Source organism: Centruroides vittatus, unplaced genomic scaffold, assembly GCF_030686945.1.
Source record: "Centruroides vittatus isolate TY-2023 unplaced genomic scaffold, ASM3068694v2 contig_976, whole genome shotgun sequence".
NCBI lineage: Eukaryota > Metazoa > Arthropoda > Arachnida > Scorpiones > Buthidae > Centruroides > Centruroides vittatus.
Genome location: NW_027122649.1, coordinates 363968 through 391132, shown reverse-complemented (window position 1 = coordinate 391132; position 27165 = coordinate 363968). Strand labels below are relative to the sequence as shown.

The 27165-nt window shown below is 29.8% G+C and overlaps 1 protein-coding gene across 1 annotated transcript in view; it reads left to right on the top strand.

The window, feature by feature from the left end:
• LOC136985727 (protogenin-like) overlaps positions 1-27165 on the top strand; it is a 156471-nt gene that overhangs the window by 80963 nt on the left and 48343 nt on the right. The window contains 2 exon segments of the mRNA XM_067283064.1: positions 23416-23549; positions 23766-23903. Coding sequence (XP_067139165.1) covers positions 23416-23549; positions 23766-23903 — 272 coding nt within the window.

Here is a 27165-nt window from a genome sequence, read left to right as displayed (position 1 = left end):
AAATTTATGTTAATTTCAATAGTTATCACATAACAATTACATAATATAAAAGCAGAGTGTATATTTTAAAAGCTAATTGCAAGTTTTGTTATAATAAATTCATTTGTTAAATAATTCACAGTTGTATTTTCTGTAGAATAACCACAATAGCAATTAATTAATAGCTTATAAACATAAATTATTAATTGTTGAAGCATAATTGTCTTATAGCTAAGTTCCTAAGTTAGTTCTATCTTCACAAAATCCAGCAAGTAATACAAAATAGACTATTTACAAAATTATAAAAGGATCTTACGATCTACACCTGCCTAATTGCCACACCAAAGAAAATGTCTGAAAATCTTTATTCACCAATTGTGCTCCCTCAGGAACTTCACCTGTTGCTTACAGTAGCTTCACCTCACTTTCCTTCAGTCTTGTCAGGGTTTTTATACTCTCTGGTGTGACGTAACAATGGCTGTGCTACTCTTGTGTTATTTTTCTTCCACAATATTTCAAACACATTCATCTTTCCCAATATTTTCAATAAATAATTCTGATTTTTAGAATCAGTTACAATCAGGATTAAGGGATCATTCTTTAATTTCGATTTGGAAATCACTCAATTGGAGATGCCATGGTAGATTGGCAACATAGGCATTATGGTCAGTCATGGTAAGATTCACTAAGTTTTTTGAAATTAAACTTTTCTTTCTGGTTTGGGTGTGGAGCTTTGTCCTTTAACAAAATAAAATGTCTCCAAGATAAATAATAATGCGAACTAAATAAAAACCCTGAAAATAGAAGTAAAATTAGGACTTGACTCCTTACACCTTTATTCCTTATTCTACTAAATTAAGGAAACAGAAATAAAGAAATTCATTGAAAATGTTTTTGACTCTATAAAGTCAAAACATCAGTCATCTGATTATAATCTTTCAAATTACATTATGGAATTGAATATTTGAATAAAAAGAGTAAATAGTCTGTAAAATGTCTCTGGATTTAAATTTCAACTTGTTTTTTTAATTAGGTGATTGGTGAGCGAATATTAAAATAAATGTATTAAAATAAATATTTTCACATTTGAAAATAAAAATAAAAACGAAAACAAAATATACAAGTAACCTATAATGACATTATTTGACAACAGCTTTTTCCTGTTGATTAACTGGGCAGGATCAATATTGTTGAGTATAGCTTTCCAACACTGGTTTAAATCTGCTACATTGTTGGAAAATTTATTATGTTAAGTGTTTAGAAATGCAATATATGTATGCTTGTTCTAATAATCTGATTAGTGTCCCTTTTCTTCATTCCTTTATTAACACCAATTTGTTCCACATAACTTGTACCATACATCTTTTTCATTGGACCATTGTGTTAGAGAAGTGATCAGACCTAAATGCAGTGCTTTAACCAATTGAAAGTGTCCTTTAATTTTTTAACCAAGTGACTTGGTGGTAGAGCCTATGTGTGAGGCTCTGGATAGGTCCGAACCTCACTGAAATTTGCGTTAAAATCATTTCTTTTTAGAAAAAGATTATTTTTTTTAGAGGAAAAAAAATAGAAGGTAGAAATAGTTTTTCTTAAAGAAAACGACGCGAACTTTTAAACAATAGAACAATGGGGAAACGTAGATCGTCTATCTCCGAGTGGGAATCGAATTAAACTTCGATTTTGACCTCTCCCGCGCCCCCGAAAGGTTTCGAATTGTCATCAGGTGACGAGAAGAGACCAATCGGAAAGCGGAATCGGAGGAAAACAGATAAAACCTGAGAATTCAAGGACGCGAGGGCTTCTTCTCCCGAAAGTTCCAAGTGACGGATCTATTGTTGTGTGTGTGTCTGGTGCCCATCTTCGTCTCCGTCTCCCGACCTCGGATCGACATCTTTCCATCAACGGAAGTCGACCGCATCGTCCTGGAGTCGCGGAGTCGTCGAGGGAACTGGCCATTCGCGACCTAGGGACACTCCTTCAAAATGAGACTATATTCGAAAGGAGAGGAAGACCCAGAGGCTGCTGCCGACCTAGAACTTCCAAGATCGCGGAAATCTTGTAAGCTTCTTTCGTGTCAAATAAACGGTTTCTTGTAACCGTAGAGTCTGTCTCAGTGCCGATCGCCCACATACGACCCTTCGCGACCGCTCGACCCTCTTGACATAGTCGGCACCCTGTCGGCAAACTCACACTGGTGTCAGAGAAGTGGGATTTTAAATGCAGAATTTGCACAAATTCAGCGGGCCCACACTATAGTTGAGGATGCCGACATCAAAATTTCGCCCCGAAATTGAGTTAAAGGTGGGTCGGAACGATAGATGCTGAGACAGACACTTCGGCGCGAACTCGCGAGTTAGTTAGCAGTTCTCTTTCATTGGCCTTGGGAGGAATGATACCTGCTTTCTTCGGTGAAAGTAAGCGTATTATGACTTCTTCGATCCCTTAAAAAAATATCGAGCTTAGCTGGATGATCCCGCAGAAATGCTTTAGTTAACCAAGCGCAAGCTCGCAGGTGCGACAATGATAGAATAAATAGGCTTGACCGAGCAACAAAACGCCACTATAAAATAGTGCCAGCAGCGGAAGTAGGCAAAATGTTCCGAGGTCAGTTTTTCAAAATATAAGTAAAAACATTAAACTGAGCGTCAGGATGCTTGGCACTGCTTCATTCACAAAAGCTCTAAAGGTAGCCATTAGGGAAGAAACGAGTGACTAGCAGAATGCACAGTTTTGTCAGGCGCGAAGCTGAAACGGCGGAGAATAACCTAATGGATTCGGGAAGAGTGAAACTCCATAAGAAATCTGCGTTCGGTGCAAAGATGGGTCAAAATTTTAAACAGTTTAAAACTTTAGGAAAAATTGTTAGATAATCGAACATTGTCAGTACCGATAACTGGTGCGCAAAGATAATATTCAGAATAAACAAACAGGACAACCCATGGAACGAGGGAATAGCGAAGTAGGAAACGCACACCCCTATCCGAATTCGCTGCAATGCTTTTCACAACCTCATAACATGCAACCACTGTCGCCCGATTGGTACGGAGAAAAGGACGTCCCTCTGCCATCTCTAGTCGAGTGGAGATCGAGGCCAATGCGTTGCAGGTTCCGATTATAAATCCATCGTATTCATTGCGATATAGGCTAATTATTTCAGTAGATACTCTTTCATCAATCGCAGAATAGGCAAATCGAATCCGAAGTCGATTGAAATTTAGAACAGGCACTTTATGTAGAGGATTTTCTGACAGTATTAGCCCGGAAACAGGCCAATGCGACCGCAACTAGATGCTTAGCTTTTCTCAGTCCCAAGGTAGACGCAAAGCAAGCAGATTGTCAATTGCAAAAAAAAATATAGCAACTTTAACCTAAGGTCAAGATTATAAGCGATTACGGTATCCTACTCTCTATTTTCTATCGGTCCGGTTTTGCGAACTGTGAATGATGAACTTTCATTCTGGAGAGGAGAGATCATCATAAAAACAAAAGCGAATGTTAATTTTAATTGAATTCACGTTTTCTGAAAATAAAAATTGTCGCTGAAAAAAATGTATGCAAAAAACGTGCTTAAATGTTAAAATTGTCGCGAATCGGAATTCAAGTCAATGTGAGCGTGGTGCATTTCGAAAGGGAGCCATAGTATTGTTTTTGTTTCGTGTAAACTGTTCTGTCCATCCCTTACGAAGCGCTCACGATTGAGCCTACACTGGTCAAGGGAAGAGAGTCATGTCGGGGAAGCGACTTATCTCCTTGGTCAACGCCTTTCCAAAATTTTCTCATACTTAGGATAGATGACAGAAAATTGTCACTTTGTCCGTCCTAGAGAGAATGAGGATTTGATCACTCTCGAGAAAACTTAACGATGATCTTCTATTTGATTCGCGCTCATCGGAAAACAATTTTGTCGTGATCAAAACATTGATGAAAACTTCTGTTATAGATTGAGTAATTTATATAGTCAAAATGTCAGAAAATTTTTTCCTTTTTTGCGTACATGATGATTGATCATACCTGTCACAGTCGAGACTGCGAATAGACTCTGACCAGATCAAACGGAAGTTACGGAACAACACTCTGAACTGCGTGACCTTGATTAGCGGTAATCTGCGTCGGAAAACCGATGATAGAGAACTGTCACTGGTTCAAGAGACTGACATCCGGAAGTTATGGCCGTAAAGACATTGGCAAGATCACAACTGCACACCGTCAATGCAGAAGCTCCATGATCCTCTTTCGGTCCAGTACAAAAAAAAAAAAAAAAAAAATGGAAAAGATTCGACCCCCATGGTAAAGACGAAGTTTTTCAGAAAACTTGGAACGGAACTAGATGCATAGCTTCGAAAAGCACGTGTCTTCAACTTAGATCCAGAGAACTCCGCGCTACACGTGCACCGGAAATGGCTATGAAGTTCCCAAGTTCCAATTCTGGTTGAGACAGGCGAATCAAACTAAACGTTGAACCTGTTATCAGATTTCTGAATCAGATGTTCCGAAAAATTAGGAAGGGAACACGAATACATTCCATTCCTCCCCCCTCCGTTTCAGACCATTTTCTGAAAATTTTGAGATTGTGTGAATTGCTCAGTCTGAAAACGAAAAAAAAAAACTCACATGTTTTAGAAAATAGTTTGTCGATCATTTATGTTGTTAAAATATTATTCGATGACCGTGATTGTTATTTGATTATTTGTAACCAATCTTATAAACAGACATGTGATGTTACACAAACATTTCGATGAATTGTAAACGATATTCTATACCATTCAATAATGTATCGAAAAAAAAAACTTTGGTGTAACGCGAAACCGAACGCGCGCCAGAGAAGGCTGGATTCTCAGACAAGTATCGCTGTTACGTCACTTGGCAAACAAAGGGAGAAAGGACTGTCAGCTTCCAGAGCTGCCAGCTAAAATGTCGTTATTCCGTTACGACATTTTAAATTGGCGGGAAGCTCTGTGAGGCTCTGGATAGGTCCGAACCTCACTGAAATTTGCGTTAAAATCATTTCTTTTTAGAAAAAGATTATTTTTTTAGAGGAAAAAAAATAGAAGGTAGAAATAGTTTTTCTTAAAGAAAACGACGCGAACTTTTAAACAATAGAACAATGGGGAAACGTAGATCGTCTATCTCCGAGTGGGAATCGAATTAAACTTCGATTTTGACCTCTCCCGCGCCCCCGAAAGGTTTCGAATTGTCACCAGGTGACGAGAAGAGACCAATCGGAAAGCGGAATCGGAGGAAAACAGATAAAACCTGAGAATTCAAGGACGCGAGGGCTTCTTCTCCCGAAAGTTCCAAGTGACGGATCTATTGTTGTGTGTGTGTCTGGTGCCCATCTTCGTCTCCGTCTCCCGACCTCGGATCGACATCTTTCCATCAACGGAAGTCGACCGCATCGTCCTGGAGTCGCGGAGTCGTCGAGGGAACTGGCCATTCGCGACCTAGGGACACTCCTTCAAAATGAGACTATATTCGAAAGGAGAGGAAGACCCAGAGGCTGCTGCCGACCTAGAACTTCCAAGATCGCGGAAATCTTGTAAGCTTCTTTCGTGTCAAATAAACGGTTTCTTGTAACCGTAGAGTCTGTCTCAGTGCCGATCGCCCACATACGACCCTTCGCGACCGCTCGACCCTCTTGACATAGTCGGCCCCCAGTCGGCAAACTCACATATGTAATAAAAATCACAGCCATTTTTGCTTAGTTGTATTGCATAAAATACCTGACTTATAGTGTAGCTCTATTTTATTTTTATCTTAGTGGAAGATATTTATCATAATGGACAATCTGCTACATTTAAGTTAATATTGCATTTCTAAATTCTTTTGTTTATTTTTCCAATCAAAATAAACTATTTCCTTTATTTGAGCTCTTGAAACAGATGTTTTGATGATATGGGCTACGACATTATCAGGAAATCCATGTTCTATATCTACTTTTTCGATGTATCACAGTTGACACTTCTAGTTCTCTATCGATAACAAGAGTGGAATGAGTAAATGCTCTATTTGCCAAGGTTTTGAAGGTGACTAATTTGTGACCAATTATATTGAAGGATTTAATTGAAATAGGCTTTTTATAAATTTCTGCATTGAGGAGACCATCTGTGTTTGTTAATGTCATATAATGTCATCTAAAAAGTTGATATTAGTGTAACTGCTTCTGTTAAAGTAAGTGTGACTCTTATAGAGATAGTATTCACAACTTTTAAGAAGTCCTATACATTGTTTGTCTTTCTGAATTATTAGCATATCATTGATATATCATATGATGATTCTGTATTTCTCGGACTGTTACAGGAACAGACTTTATCCATACAAATAATGATGAAGGTGAGTCTTGTCAGGCATGTTAAAACAACTTTCAACTTGTCTACATTTACAAAAACAAATGTATGTACTGTATATTGTCTGATAAAATATTTTAGGTTCAAAATTTCTTTATCAAACTTACTTGTGTATTTTATTTAACATAATAATTTAATATTTTAATCACGTATTCTGAATCAATTACGATGTGTAAATTGGTTCAGAATAAGTGATTAACTATATCCCAGTGTAGTGAGTGGTTGTTTAATAATTTAAATGCATTTTTTAAATAATTTACATAATAAAGTTTAATTGTTTTCATATAATTTTAATAATTTATTCTGACTGTGGCCCTTAGAGTTTACTCTGGCTCCCCAATAGTTGACTTTTTATCTGTGGCTCCCTTGATATGTTTTGTGGTCCCAAGGAGGCCACATGGTCCCTGGTTGAGAAACACTGATCTACACCATTATTCAGAAGATTTTTTTTAAACACATAATTCATAGTTTATAGATCAGAGATGATAGTACAGTAACATCAGCCAGAAAGTACAAATTGTTTTTCTTCTTCCTGTTAACATATGTATTTTCTTTTGATACATACAAATTAAAGAAAAGTCAGTGCTAACCAATAAGTTTTGTATTGTGGAAAATTGCAGGAATTAATACTCTCACTAATTGAAGGTGTAGTTGAATTACCATGTGGGGAAGAGACACAAAGATGCAATTTAACAATAAGTTTATATATGCAACATAGATATAATGATACAAATATATATATGTTTAAGTTCACAAGATACAATTCCATGCACACCTAATGTTCTCGCCGTTACAATATTGTAGTCACAGATAGTTCAACACGTTGTAATCCAATTTATCGCAAGAACAAAGAAACCACGGTAGAGAAGAATATTTCACAATGTATGACAATTTCCCTATATATATTCAGTGACACATCACTTGAAGGACACTAAAATATATATGGAACCCACGTATTTGTCCAAGACATAAAAATTGTCAATGGATTTTGATTCCGATTTGTACTTCACACACCTGTAAAACTGTCCTCGTGAAAAGAATGCTGCACTACTTCGTACAGTTCACCAGTCTCATGAAGAGAGAAAGAAATAACTCTCGTAGCCAGTTGGCGTCGCCTTAAATACCCTTCCTGTGTACTCGACAGGTTGCAAACCTTTTACCCCACTGCAGAAATAGCCCAAAAAAAAAAAGAAAAAAATATAAGACAGATGGCTGCAACTGCACAGTATATTTAGAATGCATGGTGTCATTGAGTTGGACAGATGTCTCCAAATAACATAATAACAATTTAGTTAGTATAGCTATATAATAATTCCAAATTATATATGTATCTGGAAGATCTAATCTTCTAGATCAGAGATCAAATAGCATAACTGGTTAGGAACCTAACTAATTTGTAACAGAAGCAGATTTAAATCCTATTTAGGGGCAAAGTTTCAAATTAATTAATTAACTTTAAAATTAATTTCTAATTAATGATATTTATAAAAGATGGTGACAATGATTACCTTTTAGACCAAATTATTTGAATAATTTAATCAAAAATAGCAAAATAATTGCCAGAAAAATTGGAGAATCATAATTTAGTTTCTAATTTGTATCATTTCTTTTAAATTTAAATTTTATTTTTGAAAACTCACATGGAAAAGTTTATTTTAAATTTATATCACTTTGCCAATGAAGTATCCTTGTAGATCAATTTTTAATTTCATGTTTGAAAATCTTACAGAAAAGTTCAGTTTAAATATTTACATCACTCCACTGATGAAATGTTCTTGTAGAATACTTTTTATTTTTAATTAATTTATTCTGTATATGTTGGATTTCAAGGTACAGCTGTACTGCTTGATGAAGGCCCCTAAATGGGACTAAAAACATTTGTGAGATTAATAAACTAAGTGCTGGAGTAGGTACTGAGGTTTCTGTGAATTATTAACTGTTGTCCCAGCTTTCTTAGTTTATATATTAAATTTTCTTGGTACAAACTAAATAACTGGTGGTGATTTATTTGACATTATTTACTACTGGAAAATGATTTCAAATATTAATCTTGTTATGAGTATAATTAAATTGGACAAAACAACTACGGATATGATCAATATATTATCTTTGGTATTTTATGCCTCAGTTGTAAATTATATGGGAGTAACACTCATATTGATAATATTCCAGACTTCAGCTTTATCTATACAGTTCTTAAGAATAAAGTTTAGATTTTTCTTTTTCTTTAGATAAGATATATTTGATTAAAATAATAAACAAAACAATGAAATTACTTTAAACAACGAATCAGATTTCTCAAAAATCTGGTTACAATTTTTGAAAAATTTGATTCATTGTTTAAAATAAATTCATGTTAATTCACTCTTTAGTTCAATTTTATTATTAGATTAGTCAATTTACCATAATATGGATAGCAAAATTTATTACATAAATATTAGATGATAGATCAGTTTGAATTAGATCTAATCAATTATGTTGTTCTGGTGTACAACTTATAGAATCATAGCAGCTTAGATTTTGAGTAACAATATATAATCTAAAACCATTAGCTTAAGTGTGTATATGTTTGTTATACAAAAAGTGTATAAAGATTTATGCTAGGATTCTGAATGTGAATTTTTATTTTTCATTATTGCAATAGAGACTGTACTATATTACAGTGGACCCCCGATATAACGCGCATGTCGGGCGGGAAACAACTCCCGCATTATAAGGTGAACCGTGTTATACCGAGAGGCGCGGTGTAACGTGGTTACCTCTTTACTTTAGCAATAATGTCAAGCTTTTCTTTCACACTGTAAGCTTTTCTTTTACTCATCATGCATACAATAATTAAACACTATTCAAAATACATGCAGAAACTCAATACATACACAATTATTCAATACGCAGTAGCAATAAAATGCGCTACCCACTAACGCCACACGGACCTGTATAAATGTGTTTGAGCTTATCGCGTCACGAACATTGCCCGCGCTATAACTGAGTCCGCGGTATAGTGAACAGCGCTATAATGAAGGTCCATTGTATTTTGCAACAGTGGCATATAGTATTCTTATATAATATATGCCACTATTGCTAATATTACTTTATATAATAGAAATACTTAAAGGGCAAATGATTACCTCATCTACAAATTAACATAAAAGTAACCTAAAATAAAAGAAAGTGAAGATTTACAAAAATAATAGAAAGAAATAATATAGTATTAAAAGAACAATAAATATAAAGCAAAACAAGAAAAAATACAGCTATAAAAAATTTTTTGAGAGACAAAAGATTTTTACAAAATGCTTTAAATTTAATGAATGCACTACATGATACTATAAGTTGTACACAAGCGGATAAACGTAACTGATTTATACTAGCTATAGCATTGTAAAAGACAGTTTTATGGGAAATATCTAAATGAAAATGGAATACAAGATAAGTTATGATTACAGTGCATTCTTACCAATCTGAACAAAATTATTGCATGAAGTTGGGTTCATATTAGTGGGGTTATGTGTAAAGAAAAAAAAGCCAAACAGGATCACTTACAAATACATATTTAAAATATTGTACACTGTATTTAATCCATTTATTTACGTTAAAAATATAGCACATACTCATTTTATAAATTCATTATGCTTTTAAAAATATAACACTAGTCAGTGATGAATTCATTGTGTCAGATATTTTAATGTTTTTAGTAATTGACATCATGGTTAAATCCAAAATCAAGGCCAGAAAATTTCTATCAAGTACCAGTTTTTTGGTATTGAAATATGTTTATCCAATATCATTTTATAAGAGAAATAAAATCACAAAGACAATGAATGGTATTTACATTTCCATTTATGTGGTTTTTGATACAAAATTAACATATTTCTGTTTTTTACATTTTTTCTGTCACAGTGACACTGAAAATACATAGTAACAATATTTACAAGTTTATTAGAATATTCATACATCAAATTAAACAAAGAATTAATGAATTTTGTATTGTATGGACATAACATTACTTATTTTCAACATGTTTATTTTATTTAGTTTATATTAAATTTTAAGGTTTGGATTCAAAAATAGTATGTTCAAAATATTTATATTTCTAACAAAATTCACATATAATTGTATTGTATTCTACATGCAGGGCTGTTGAGAGGAAGAAGATGGGGATTTTTTTGTATCTAGAGAAGATCTGTAGACACAGAAAAATAGGTGCCTGTAGTAATTAACAGAAAATAAAATCTTTAAGACTTCTATTTGTTAATAAACATTCTATGTATTTCGTTTGTTAAAAAAACAAAGGCTAAAGGGATCTCTAGGAGGCAAAAGGAACCTGCTCTACTCTTAGGCTCGATATAAGCTCTTGACAGCTCTGTCTGCATGTAATTGTTTAATATGATTATTGCAATTTTGTAAAATTTTCTTAAGTGATAACAATAATTTTTGGAATTTAGAATTTAGAATTTTTGGATTGTACAACAACTTTATGTTAAATTACTTTACTAGGTTCAAGCAATGATCCCAATGTTTCAGTCTCCAAAGTAGTGTAATCTATGATTTTTTTTGTTTGTGACTGGAACATTTAGCAAAAAAGTAAATGAAAATTGATTCAAAGAAGCAGAATTCAGATTAGCAAGTGCACTGTATTCTGAGTCATATGTTTTTGTAGGGGTGAATTCATAGATGTACCCAATCTGATAAAAAATATTATTATTAAATTATTCATAAAAACGAATTAGATCAAGTATTTTTCATATCTATTATTTTTATCAATTTATGATTTATACTTACCTAAAAAAAATATCATTTCATTATTTTCAAATGATATCAGTTGATATTGCTGAAGTGGTTTTTGGAGAGCTTCAAATAACAAATGATATCATCCCATTATTTGGTTATCTATTGTTGAAATAATTTCTAATGACCAAATAGTAACAAGTGATATCATTTTGTATGAACTGATGAAATGATTTAAAACAACAAAATGACATTAAGTGATGTAAGTTGGTATCAATTGAAGAGATGATGTCACTTATAAAATGAATTTTTTGGACAATTTCATATGACTGATATCATGATATCAATTGTCAATTGAGAAAACAATTTTAAGTCATCAGCTGATATCAAATGATGCATTAAAAACTACTTTTCAAATTAATTTGATAAATTTGTAATATGAAGTACAGTAAGACCCCACTTAATGCGGGGGATGTGTTCCTAGACGACAAAGCACTAAGCGAAACAGCATTAAATGAGACAATTTTAACATAGAGTAAATAGGAATAGGGGAACATGCGACCAAAAAATAAGCAAATTTTACTATAATTTTAAGTTATTTTTATATAAATTTTTGCATAATAATATATGTTAAATAACACATAAACATATGTGCACAGAAATGTAAAGTTAATTTTTTGTGACGAAAGCCCTGGCTCTTCTGAAATTCTTGTTTTTTGCAATGAAGTCATGTAGTTTCATTGGGCGCTTTCTTTTTCTTTCCTTAAGCAAATGTCGGTAGCAGGAGATCGCATCCGAAACGCCTCGTTTTCGGTTATCGTTCCCAAACTTTTACTAAGGAAATCTGTAGAAAAATTTTTTGGGTTCTTTGTTTTCAGAATCTTCATTTTCCAGTTCTACACGAATTCCTTGTTCTGCCAGTTCTTGAAGGTTATTGTTGGTAAGGCTCTTACCAGAAACCTGCAGTAACTCCCAATACCCTGCTAGTCTACATCTCCTGTATCAATTAAGTTGACAATTTTGTCAACTTAACGGTGCAGCGATAGACTCTTCTCGATGAGAATTCTTGGATACCTTCAGCCATAACTTCTTCCACACTTCATTCATGCATTTATCAGTTAATTCTTGCCAAGTGAAGTTGATATTTCTTATGGCATCCATGATGTTATATTTTTTCCAAAATTGCACAAAACAAACATAGATTTAAGGGAAGTATAGCACTACAACGAATTGCCACCTTTTGCTGATTGGTTCATGTTTGGGAATAATTGTATTATATATGAATCAATGAAATACCATGTTAATTTGAATCAGCGTAAATTTTGAGCATTTTTTTTAGGCATAAAGCAGATCATGTTATATGAATCAGCGCTAAATGAGGCAGCATTAAGCGGGGTCTTACTGTAATATAAAATTAAATAATACACTCTATTATTGATAAACGTAAGATTTGCTAAATGATACCATTTGATGTGACTCATTGAATGATGTCAATTGATATCATATATAGATCTTCATTACTTTGAAAGTTAAAGAATGAATAAGCAACTTCAAATTATTGAGTTTCGAATTATCTGAGATTTACATATTTCTGTACAATATGCCAGATGCCATGTAACTGATGTAATTTATTAAGCAAACAGAATATTGCTGTTCCCAGAACACTATTTTTATTAATTAATAATAATATAAATAAACTGCAGGTATCTGGTGAGAACCTCACAGGTTACCAAACAGGTTTTATAAAATGAAAAGCAGAATTCTTTGAAATGTAACCTAAATTATTTTTAAAGTGCCCAGAAGGTTGTGAGTTAACCAAATGTAGTGAGTTAACCAAATGTAGTAGCCTAGAGCCCTACAAATATCTCATTCTGTTAATTGTAGCCCAATCTTGCAATTCCGAAAATCAGCCGTATCTTATAAGTGAAGAAAGAGTAGTCCATGGGTAAGGTGACCTCAAAAATGTGTTACTGTAAAAGCAAAGCAATATTGACAAGATTACAGCAGTTTTTGTTCTATTGTTCTCTTATAGCATGAAGACACTTTGACCTAAACGAACAAGTTAACATACTCTTTCACAGTTCAGACAGAATTATCACTTCAAATTTTGAAGTAGCTGTATTTCAAACTAACCAGATTCCTTAACATGTAAATATCTATATCTCCGGCTGAGACAGAAGTATAGTTATGAACTGGGATTCTGAACCATCCAAGTAAGAATTAATGAGGATTTCCTGTATGTATTCACAGTGAATATTAATTATATTTTCAATAAATAGCTTTTGTCTTTATTGTTCATTTTTTATCTTAGATTTTGTTTTTTTTCCTTTAAAATTTGCTTTAATGAGACAGCTGCTTAATCAGAACAAATTAGTCAGGTCCTGATGTGTCCAGTGGCATGTTATACCTTCATGGGGCCTCTGGCAAATTTGAATTAGGGGGGCCCCATATGCAGTGTTGATTTCAGACATTTTTCTTTGGGGATTTTTTTGGGGAGAATCCTCAATATCTTCTTGTATTCAACACTCCCCATACAAAAAACAAAAAACTAAAGAACAATTTTAGGTAAAATTTCATTAAAAATAAAACAAAACAAAATTAGATAGATGACATTTATGAATAACTAAATACAATCCACAAGGAAAATTCATAAATAATACCCTTAGCCTAATTGAATTAGTACATAGTTTTATTTCACCAAATAATAAACAAAATTAATTAAACAAAAATTAGAATAATATATATTTATAAACTAGTCATTTAATATAACAAAAAACTTTTTATAAATTAAAAAAGAACAATTCTTAACAAAACATAATAAATTTTAAAAAAATTGCAATTACAATGAAAATTTAAAGAAAAATTACATGACAAATTGTAGGGAGGAATAAACTAAATATTTATATCTTCACTTTTTGTGCTTTTAGAGCTGAGAAATTGTCAATCAGTTCATTCTAATCAATCCTGTTTGAAATGTCATTCTTGATGTATACTATTGCCAAATTACATAATTTTTCTTGTTTAATTGACTTTCTAATATAATTTTTAATTATTTTAAGGACATTGAAGGATTGCTCTGCTGATGCATTGGAAACAGGAATTTACAAATATATTTTTAAAATTATGTCCACATTAGGAAAAGCAGAAACTAGTCTTCCTTGAATCATTTTGTACATCAATAAAGGAAAATTTAATTGTTGTTTTTGTTTTTGCAAATTATTTAAACTGTGTTAATTCTTTCTTAAAAATAGTAACATAGATGTCATTTGAATGTGTATTTATTAAATTCATAATACAATTATTATACGCTTTTGATGATATTTTCTTTAAGTTTAACTTTGTGAAAATAACAAAATAATTCAAAATATTTTGGTATTCCTCAATATAGCTATTAATTTCTGATACCAATTGATCACAAATTACATTTAAACAGTTACAATAAAAAGTTGTTTACCTGCCAATTGCATACCCCATGCATTTGTCCAATAATAATAGTTGTCTTTAATAATGTGCCTTTGTCAAACAACAAATATTATGAATGCAATAAAGTAACTTTATCACATTCATAATATTTATGGTTTGCTAATGCATAACATTCTGATTCAATGGTATCAAGAAATTCAGTTATTTTATTATGTCTTCTGATGTATATTTAATGATAATAATTTAAAAGAAGTTTACAGCATTTTGTAAATCTGAATTTTTAGTTTGAAGATTTTTACTAGTCTCATTTAATCATTATACAATTGAATAAGATATGAAAAGAAAAATGTTTCAAACATTGAAAGAATTCACAGATATTTTTCTTTTAATTTTGTTACAAGTTTTTCATTACAATCTTCAAAAATTTTAAATAAAGCTTCTTTTATGGCCAAAATGTTTATCTTAACAGGTAAAACTCTATATGCTGTTGAGGACCATCTTGTAGCACAAATTTTTTTAATGTTATATTTCCTTTTGTAGTTGCTTTCATTAAAATGCCCCATTGCTTTATGGAAGAAGAGAAAAATACAAATAAATTTTGAATAAGATCAAAAAGTGGAGTGCTTTTGACAAGCTTCTGCAGCTAAATTTCCTACTAAATTTAGGATAAGAGCTGCACAAGGAACATAAAATACAGTTGTACTATGGCTCATAATGTTTGCTTATAAACCTTTATATACCCCTGACATATTGGCTGCATTATTGTAATATTGGTTGCAATAGTTTTGAATATCTAGACCATATTCCCTTAATTTTGAAATTATGATATTTTTCCAAGTAGCTAGCATTATGTTTTTCAATATGTATGAAAGATAAGAAATGCTTCTGAATTTGATTTTCTTTAAGTATCTCATAATAAAAGCTAATGGATATTTGTGACTTATACTGGAGTAGAGTCAACAATTATTTCTTATATTAATGGCCATTAAACTTATGAATTCATCACATGTAGTATTAGAAAGATAATTTACTTGTCTTTTACCACATTTATCATAAGTATCTAAATGGGTTTTTAAAAACTTGTCAAAATTAGCTAAGTATTCTAAGCAACTTCAAGCACTAGAACTATTGTGCTCTTGAAATTCCAATCCTAATGAAGCTGCTAACAGTTTCACAGTAAAAACACTCTTTTCAGAACCTCATGCAAATAGGTTGTTTTACATAAGCCTTTATCATCTCTGAATCAATTCTTCTTACACTTTTCAAACACTTTATATAAATACACATTTCACTTTTGTTTCTTAGACTCATCACACCCTTTTAAAATATCAACAATATGTTTCCAATCATTGCATCCAATAACTAATACATTTGATTTAACTGAAAAGGTGAACTATTTTATTTGAAAATTGTGAAAACAATTTTCAAATAAAATACTACACAGATTTTGTTGTTCCTGAAAATGTTAACCATTTTCTTTTTTCCATAGTACTATTAGCTTGTGGCTGCATGCCATAATTGTATAGTTATAATTCATTTTATTTTAGAATATTATGTTTCCCTTCCCTCTTTTCTATTGCTATTTTCTTTCTTTCTGGAATTTTCCTTCAACTCGTTCTTAATGGCGTAACAGCAGGTGGTCCCTTAGGAACAATGGGACGTATGTGACCCTCAGGGCAGACTATAGATCACGAGGGCATTCTTCAGGTGGAATTGGACAAGGGGAGATGTGTGAACGAAGCACTCCAGCTTTCGTGGTGCCACATGGAGAAGACAAAGAGATAGAAGAGAAGTGAAACCCTGATATGAAAGTACAAGAGTACTACTACGTTTTAGTGTATTTGACTTAATAAGAGGTTTGATGAACAAAGCCAATATTCATTGTAATTAGAAAAGGTTTGTCCTTTAGAACTATTCCATCAAGAGCACTGCCGATAATCTTGGGTACCCCTCTTTTTCGTCTTCTACTTTCTTCCTTGCTCTAAATCTACCTATTCTCTTAAATTAACAGAAGTTAGTTATAAGATAGTTGTAAGATACCTATATATTTGTATTTTGTCCTTTGTAAAATATTAATTAATTAAGATCCAATTGTCGTAATATTTCAATTTGTGCCTTTCTATTATTGTCAGTTATGGTATTAACATGTATTTGTATCAGGGATAGAGATTGTAAAGCTGACATCTTATATAGAAGATCCTGTATTCGGCTTCGCGAATTAAAGATTCTTTTTTTTTTTTTACTAAACTTAGTTTCTTTGTCTAAAAATTTGCACATATCTTAACAAGCTCTAGTTAAATAGAAATGTGATTTGTTTAGTTTTCTTATAACTATTTTACCATTACCATTTAAATTTATTGTACCATATCACTGAAAGTGCCTGCAATTTTTACCAAACCAAATGTTAGAATTAAAACAAAATAAACATTCCAATAACAAAACAAAATACCTAAATACTTAGTACCTACCTCAAATATTCTTGTTATCTTTATTTATTCAAAAACATGTGTAACTTATACTCTTAAAAATTGATACACTTGTGGCACACACATAAATTGACATGGCAATTAGCCATATTATTTTCTGTTTGCTTTGCATCAGTGTGCCCTTCACCTGCATCACACTGGCAATCTAGGGTCCCTAGTTATGATGCCAGATTTAAATTTCAATATCACATGATTAATTTTACTTTATAGAAGAAAGTTGAAATTTGAAAGATTTATTATATTCAATGTTTGCCTATTTCTAGCATTTGACAAATAAAACAATATTTGCTAAAGATACAGGATTGTTTGCTATGAGATTGTCAATGTTATTTCTTATTTACATTACTAATATAAAAACCATCATGCGCGCTTGCATGCTTGTATGTGTGTGTGACTTATAACGCCTACAATTTTTGTCCAATCCAGATAAAATTTTGGTTATATTTGTTTCATGTTCTGATGGAAAGTATAGACTGCTTATTTTGTGGAAATATTAGCTATAGAGTAAATGTTTTATCGATTTTGGATTGGTGATTGCACTTATGTTGCAGTGATGTCAGTGACCATGTGATGTTCATGCTTGATGAGGAAATTTCCCATAAGTTGCATTTTTAAATATTTTGGCAAATGGTGTATTTTAAACTTAATTCAATAAATTTAAACTTTAAGAAAACTAGCCTCATCATGTCACTTCTGTAACAAATTTAAAAAAAAAAAAATCTCTCCATAGTGGCCACGTGATGTTCTATTATTCAATTGGAAGTAACAATCTAATGAGCTCATTATTTAGAAAGTGTTATTGCTCATCTAACTAATGTACAGTACATACTATTCATCTTTGTTTTATCAACTTGGAATTAAGAAATGGCTTTGTTAAGGGCTACAGAAACAATATCACAATGTCAATCATCAAAACAATATTGAGGTGTTTATTACTAATGGAAGACATCAAGGAAATCTTTTAAAAGACAATAGAGTGTTTACTCAGAATGTAGTGTATAAAGAAATTTAATAAAGATTTTAATATTGTTTTAATATAAAGGCTTAAATCTGTTTGTGTGTGTGACTTAATTCTCAATAACTTCTATTGTTTTTGTCCACTCCAGGTAAAATTTTGTTTTGTCACTCTTTGTTACAATAGATAGTATAAACTACTTAATCACTAGAAATATTAACAACTTTTGATTTTCTTAAAATCTCTACTCTTCTCAATTCTTCTATCTCTACTTTCTCATAAAAAGTATTCCATCATGCTTGACAGGAGAATTTCTATTAGCATTATAATGTTAAATATCTATTTATATTAATTGAAATAAAAATAAAAATACCGGGTACATATTTTAAATATCTATTCATAGATGCACAATTCAAATATTTATTCATTACCAGAGGCAGTCCTACATAAAGGTAAAAGAAGCAATGCTTAAAGCCTTATTGCTAGAAGGGGCCTTACAGATTTGGTAATATATCTTAATAGTTAAATTATCAAATTAGTAATTATTTCAAATATAATTGTACCAGTACCTGTTGCATCTGCAGAACAATCACTTTCAAAGTTAAAATTGATTTAAGAACTACCTTCAATCGACGTGTCAAAAGAAACTTTTTCAATTTTGATCTGGTTCATTGAAAGAGATATTACTGTAGAACTAGAATTTTTTACACTGTATTTGATGAATTCATCATTGGTAAAAGCAAGAGAGCACTTTTGTAGATGCATTTCTATACACCTAATTGAATTTTCCAATTCATTGTAAAATGATTATACACATTTTTATTACTTTTAAATGTGTTCTACTGCCTGTTTCTATATTAAAATTGTTTATATTTTTATATAAAAAAAAATGCTTACTGGAACTGCATCAAATTAAAATAAATCTATACCTTTCACGGGTGCCGTGAAAGGTATAGATTTATTTTAATTGATGATTAATTTAATTTTAATTTGATGATTTTAATCATTATGTTTTGTAGTTTTTGTAGTTTAGATTTATTTAGTTTATATTTTTGTAGACCTAAATAAATGTACCTTCTACCTCCATCACACTTTTAATGGACCTCAAAAATAAATTTTGATTAGTGTTTCACAAATTCTAGGGCTGTCTCTATCAGTGCTGCTGCCTGCTTCTGGTGGAACTACCCTGATAGCATCTTCATTTTACCCTAGATTATCCTAAATTGAGAAAACTCTCCCAAGCTTGGATAAAAAAAATAAGATGAACAATTCTTTGAGGCAGATTTCTGTACTATTATTGTGAAATAATAATCAGAACAATTCTTAATTCATTGTTTTAAAAATCTTAATAACTAAAATGCCTTAGGATTTTTAGGCTTTATCAAAAGTATTAATTTACATCTGATATGGAGATAATTGATGTTTTAGTTTAGTAATCCCAATTTGACAAATGAGAAAAATCTCACATGGTCTTTAAATAATCATAAAATATATCCATAAGTCTAATAAATGCAATTATTTAACTTAATTGTAATTAACTCACTTTCAATATGTGTATCTTAGCTGAAGATAAAAAATTAAATAAGCCATTCACTCAATTTCAAATATACTTTAATATGTAAATGATCAGTTTTAAAAATTTATTTATTTACATATATATTTGCATTTTAACATTCATTTTGAAGGTTCAAATGAAACAATATTTTTTTAATACCGGGCTGTGCATTGTGTTCATGCATTAGGTTACAAATTGTTTCAGTTTTCAAAGAATGTCTGTGCAATGTCTTACACAAATGTAGATGACTGAATATTCGCTCAACAGATGCATTGGAAGCTGGTAATATCATGAATAAACTCAACAATTTTTCAAGATTTTGAAACAAACTCTCCAGCAGCATTTTTTAAATTAAATATTTCTGTTTGTTTGGGCAATCTGCCTAGGGGGATGCCTTCTGGGAGGTCTTTTTAAAAGAAACTGGCCCCTATTTAGGCTTTACAGATGTGGAAAAAAACCTAGAAAACTCCACATAGCCAGCCCGTCCAAGCAAGGTGCAAACCCACGACCAAACTCCCAGTGTTCAGAGAACGAAGACTGCTTGGCTACTGGTGGGCCTTAAATATTTCTGACCAGTAGGATCTGACAATATGACTTTTTGACCCCAAGTCAAGTAGGGCTTGTTTACACCATTCATTGTCTACAAATTGTAAATCAACCTTAACATTTTTAAACTTTTTAAACAATGACTCCAAAGACCTCACTGTTAAATTTTGTGCATTTTCAGGTTCAAGCAAAAGCAGATATGAAAAAATGTCATTACTGAAATGAAATCTGGCATAGATTTCTTTTACAAGTGTACAATACAAGCATCAGATCACAGGGCAGTTTTACCCTAAATATAAGACTACCATAAAGAGAACCCTGAGAGGTTCAAATTATTCTAGAAAAGGGTAATTACCCTAGAAATTGTAGTACTGGTCTCTGTTTATCATATTTAATATTTTGTGTCAAAATGTGAAATGTAATGTGTCATTTGTCTACAGATGGTTAGTGTAAAATAATTTCTGTAATTTCCGATTTTTAACAGTAAAAGATCAAAATATTATTTCAAATAATAAAATATAATTGATAAAAATAATAATTGTGAAAATTTAAAGTAGTTGTCTGTTCAAATAATTTAAATATTTTATAAAAAGGAGATAAGTCTCTCCCCTGTAACAAGATTTGCCTTTATTACAATAAACATTTATATTATTATTTTTGCTGTTTTAAAAATTAATTATAATTTAACAAAATGTTGTGTAGATATATTCATTATATATTTTAAAATAAAGACGATTTATAATGTATCTAATAATATGAAAAATTGTAGATGATATTAAAAATTACATATAATAAATTTTTATTTAATAAAAAAGTGAATACACAAATATTTCATTTAGTTATAATATGCCGATCAGAACGTTTCAATGACATAAATACTTCTTTATAATTATGCAATATGTAATTGAAACATTTCAGATTTAAAATGTATAATTTTCATGGACAAATATTAGTGAAACCCATCATTTCAAAATGCTACTCCATATGGGTAGGATTTTAATGCATTTAATAAATTCAGTTTTTCTTATTTAAATTCAAATTACATAATTGTTGCATCACTTGTAATTTATTCAAATTGATAGATAGCATTAAATTTGATAATCTGTTTTCTACTGTAAATTACACTGCTAAATCAGGAAAGATGGAAAAGGTAACTGTTGAATAGGAAACTGCTAGTCTTTGCAAAATTAACTCAATATCCAGTTAGAAGAATTAATCTGACATGACAGTTTCCAATGATTTTAAAAAATTCATATGATGACATTATATATGTATATATATATATATATATATATATATATAAAGAATATGTGTTTACAACTTATTACAGGAGTAAGTTGAAATTGAATGATCACTATCTACAAATATGATTACTTGGGAGACACATCAGATGTGGTGTAATATTTTCCATAGGAAGAGGAAATTTTTCAATAAATTATGAATAAAAATAAAAAAGAATAGTCAAAATATGTTAGGAAACAAATTTATTACCGTAAAATAATGTTTATTCTATTTATGTGTTTTTAATCATTATGTTTTTGTAGTTTTATTTTATTTCATTAGTTTAGAAACAAATTTTTACATGACTGATCTTTTATAATTTAATTTAATAATATCTAACATTCTAATTTAATAGTATTCAATTTGATTACAGTTATTGGTATTTATATATTACACATTTACATAAATTATAAAAATTATTAGACTACGTATTTTTTTAAAGCGGTCTTATTTCAAGGAAAATTAAAATATAGTGTAAATAATGAAATTATGTTTTGCAAACAAAATAAAAAGCATATAACTGTGAGAATTAAATGTAAACTTTTGTTGAGCTCTGTTGTTTCAATTGTTCTAGTTTGTATATTTGCATAATTATAAAAATATGTTATTTTGCATACAACTTTATTCAATTTAAAGGCATAATTTCTAAACATGGTTAAAGATCTAAACAAATTATTTAAATGAATAATTGAATTATATTTGCAAATAAATAGTATTTTAAAATTTTCTCATAACTATTTTATGTTTAATATTTATAAAATTGTTTATATTGTTTAATGTAATCATATATTCAACAATCTGTTATTCTGATCAGACTTTATAAGGACTTTTATTACATTATAAATAGTAAGAACTTTTAATACATATTCTTTGTTCTAGGAAGTTTGGCCAATTTTAATCAAATTTATAAATCTTTCCTTAATTTAGTTGAAAGAGTAAAACATTTGAATTAAATGTTTATGGCTGTATTTTATAATAATTTTTTTTGTACTATTTATGATACTATTTGCATATTTAAAACTTTACTAAAATAAAATCTTTTACTATCTTAGAAAATTTGTTTTGGTTTACAATTGCATATATTGAATAGTAGGCATATATAATTATGATATACAATATAATATATGTAATAATATTATTTTATATTATATGTTAAATGTATCAGAATTTTATTTTAATAAAATGTAATTGTGGTATATTCGATTAGGAAATTATTGGAGAATTGACTTTTGATACAAATTAGTTAAACTAAGAAACAACAGTTACCATTCTTCCATTGTGATTTTGGTTTAATTATATAGTGTCAAAAATTTTAGTTTAAAGTTAAGTTCAGACAACTTATACTATATACATAAGTCTTTTTCTGCTTTCTTTATATCTTACAGCAATCTTTTATTTTCATTTCATCTTCATAACTTTTTCAAAGGTGGTAGAAAATTCTTATAATTTATTCTACTATGAATTTTATAATAAAAATACTCAGTGTGTGCATTAACAGTCAGATTTACTCCTCTGTGTTGAAAGGTTAACCTAACTTTGTTAAATATTATACAGTCTTATACAGAAATGATATTGTGATTGGTGTTTTTGCAAATGGTGATCTGTGAAAACATCAGTCTGTGTATATCATTTCTGTACAAGATTATTGTATAATACTCAAGTAAAAAACTTAACTTTTAATACATTAATTCCTTAAATCTTTCACAAAACTTTAAAATTCATGATTTGTTTGGTTTACAGTTCTAATATATTGTATTATATATCAAATTTATATACTATTTAATATACATAATATAATATAAAATAACAATAGAATATTATTATTTTTTCTTTTAATATATACTGTATTCAAAAGCAAAGATTTGTCATAAAACTTTTAATTTTAAGAAACTTACTTTATTTAAGTAAGAATGTAAAATAATATTGATTATTTAAGATAATGTTCTTATTATCATATGTTGTGATTAATCTTGTAAAAAAAGATTTATTTTTGGAAACATACCATACTTAAAAATTAATTATATTAATGAAAAGTTATTATGACTTAATTATTGAATATTAATTTAAATAAAATCAACAAAATAATTTTTCCATTTTGTTTTTAATTTTTTTATGCAGACATTTGTTGCTACCCTCAGGAGCAATACAGATAATTGGTGTGACTGAAACAGATGCTGGCAATTATCGCTGTGTTGCTGCAAATGTTGCACGAGTACGATATAGTAATGAAGCTTTACTTACAGTGTCCACAGGTAAGATGACAAAATAAAATTTGTTATAATATTCATATAATTAACTAAAATATTAAAGAAATCCAATAAATTTATTTGAATATTCTGTACAAAATAATAGATGAACAGTATTTAATTATAATATTTATAGCATATTTAACTAATTTATCAATTCTTTTTCATAAATTAATAAGTGATTGATTAAAATTAAAACATACTATATCATTCAAATTTTAGATGCCAAGATACCAGAAGTTCCTTATTTCCTAAGTCCACCCTTCCAACAAGTAACAGTATTGACAAAAGAAGATGCAGTATTGGAATGTATGGTGAATGGTTATTTTTCACCAGAAATTAAATGGATAAGAGGAGAAGGTTAAAATTATTTATCATTTTATTGTATATTGTTTGTTTTATGTTTATTGTCTTTAAATTTGATTGTTATATCAAAATATATAAGGTTTGTCCAAATGAAAAGTGGACACATATCAGAACTGGCAAACATTTATTGCAAATCTAAAAGAAATTTCCATGTTTGTTTAGGAAAAATTTCCAGTGTCTCATAAGCAGATTGATGCCCTTGCATAGAATTCTGGTGGCTGCTTGGTAAAAAAATTCTTCGACCCTCTCTTTCACCTCATTGTCTGACATGAATATTTATTCTTGCAAAGCTTTCTTGAGAGATCCAAAAATGTGAAAGTTGTAGTGCAAGTTGTCTGTCCCTTATGATTATGTCGTCCACAGTGGCAATTGATGCAGTGGAGATTACAGTGTGTATCTGACCTGGTCTTGGTTTATCCTGAATTGACTTGCGGCCTTCTCTATAATTCTTGCATCAATTATTCATTGCTGTTTGTCCTAAACAATGTTTACTATAAACATGCTTCATTCATTTATAGATGTCGGACCTCCCATTCTCTTCAGCCACTAAAAACTGAACTACTGCCCATTGTTCATTTCTGGATGTTTCTATTGTAACTAACTTAACATTAATTTGCCAATTACTGGAGATAAAATCAGTTTTTGCCAATACTTTATGCAGCCAGCATTTTGCCTATGTTGAGCTTACCTGCTTGTAAGGTGGCCCACCAATTGCTGCTTTGCACGATGAAATAAGACATGTTCACTTTTCAATTGGGTAATTTTTATATATGTAATTTAATAGTTTTTTTCAATTTGTTTTGATATAACTGGACAGGTTTAACTGTAGAAGCAAGATTGATATATTGGAAATTCAAAGAAATAATAATTTATCAAATGTAAAATAAATCAAAAATCAAAATTATTAAAATTAAAAACACAATGATAATTTGTATACATTATACATTATAATTAATGTACAACCTTAAAGTTGAATTTTGCATAGGTAAATATGCAATAATTAAGAAATGTTTAGAAGAAAAAATGAAAATAGAATAGAAAAGAATAGTTTAATGAATACTTTTTTAATAATAAATGCTTTTTTTTTTAATATACAGTACATTATAATATAAAATATTTATGTCTATAAGTTATAAATCAAAATATAGTATATTAAATTTTTCATATTTTCTACTGTTGATTGCCAACAGATTTATGTCAATTTATCAAATCAATATTGATATTTTATATAAAATTAAGAAATCCATTTTGGTATTATGTTATTTAAAGAAAACTATTGATTTATAAAATATCATATTAAATAAAGATGTCTTGTAAATCACTGTGTAATTTATTAAATGCTTTTTTAACTAAATGATAAAAATCTATTTGAATATTTATTCTGAATATAATTATAAACTCTAAATGATAAAAATTTATATTTTAATAAACTTAAAATGTTAGCTTATATTAATTAAAGGGTCATATAAAGAAGAGTACAATTATCATTTCAGTTATGAATTAAGCAAGCTATATTATAAAATGGGTTTTTGACTGTTGTCTGCCATTACAGAAAATATAAACTTTGTAAATTGTTGAAACAAGTAATGTTTGAATGTTACACAAGATCATGTTACACAAGATCATGAAAAGTTGATATAATTTTTTAAATCTCAAATTAAAGTTTTTGATATTAAAGCAACAGATATTTTTCTTACAAAATAAAATTTTATCATTATAATTAGACAATCAGATTATTATTATATTTAGAATTTAGGTTACTTTCAATTGTCATCAAATTAGCACATCCTTCATTATGTTTTAATCTAAAAAATCTAGTTTAACAACTATTCAGTATATATGCTTAAGATTTTAATACAATGTATATATAATAATTATTTTTAGTACACATTTTATTATATTAATATTAAACAGATTTTTCACAGAATTTATTCCAAAACACATGCAGTTTATTCTTAACTATTTAGAATAATTATTGTTAATATAAATAATTTCACTTTAATTTTACAAGCATTTTAAAAAATTAATATTTTATTTTCTCTCTGTGTTGAAACTGTGCCCTCCTTTATGTTATATTTTTTGAGACACCATGAGGTGTTGACAGCGCCGGATAAAGGGGCGGGCAAGCCAGGCGACTGCCCGGGGCGCCAAATTTTGAGGGGCGCCGATATAAAAATAAAATATTTTTTTACATTCATTATTTTTTTAGATTTTATAAATTAAAATTGATCATTTTTCATGAGACATCGATTTTTTTAGCAAGCAATAAATTGTTTTTTCTTTAATAATACCAAATAAAGGTCACAACGCTAATTATTTTATTATTGTCAACAGATATAAATAATATTACAATTATTCAAAGAAAACTATTTGTATAGTCAAAATTCATAATAACTCAAAAAAAAGATTAATAGACAAAAACAAAAATTTACTAATTCAAATAATGAAACCTAAGAATTTTTATGGCTTTTATCACACAACATTGATGCAGACAAATGCTTTTTAATCTCTAAAAAGTTTATTTTTATTTATTTTGAAAAGATAATTTGTAATCAATATCACGTATTACAACAATCTACTCAAAAACGGACGAGATCAAATTTATAAATTACAAATATCAACAAAATTATGAATAGTCAAAGTGATACTGGCACCTGTCATACGCCTTAATGGTTAAATAACTTTGTCTTTCTGTAAACTTTGCATTAACAACACTTGCCGGGCTTTAAATAAATAAATTTTTTACACAGTTCTTTATTGTGTAATTTTGATTTTTTGCCTTTTTTTTTTTTTTTTAATTTGCAGTAAATTTGTATATTCTTGTATGAAAGGGCGCCAAATTTTGTGTTGCCCGGGGCGCTCAAAACCCTAGAACCGGCCCTGGGTGTTGACACTAAAGTCCAGTGTCTAGTGTCAACACTTCACAGTGTTTCAAAAAATATTAATATTTTACATTCAAAATTTTCAAGTTTACAAATTCTCTTGCAATTAACTTCTCAATTGCAATTAACTCCAGATAATTACAATATTAACAGTTTTCAAAGAAGTTTGATATTACATTGGTTTCAAATATCTCAACATCACTGATATTGAAATTGATGGCTTAAGCTTTGGCGGCAGTCACCAAATGAGGAAAAGTCTGGAGCAGTGTTGTATGGTGCAGTGATGCACATGTCTGGTCTAAATGTCTATCTTTGGAACTAATTGTATTACGTTAATTGTTAAAAGTCACTCAAAAAAATCGCCTAAGTAATCG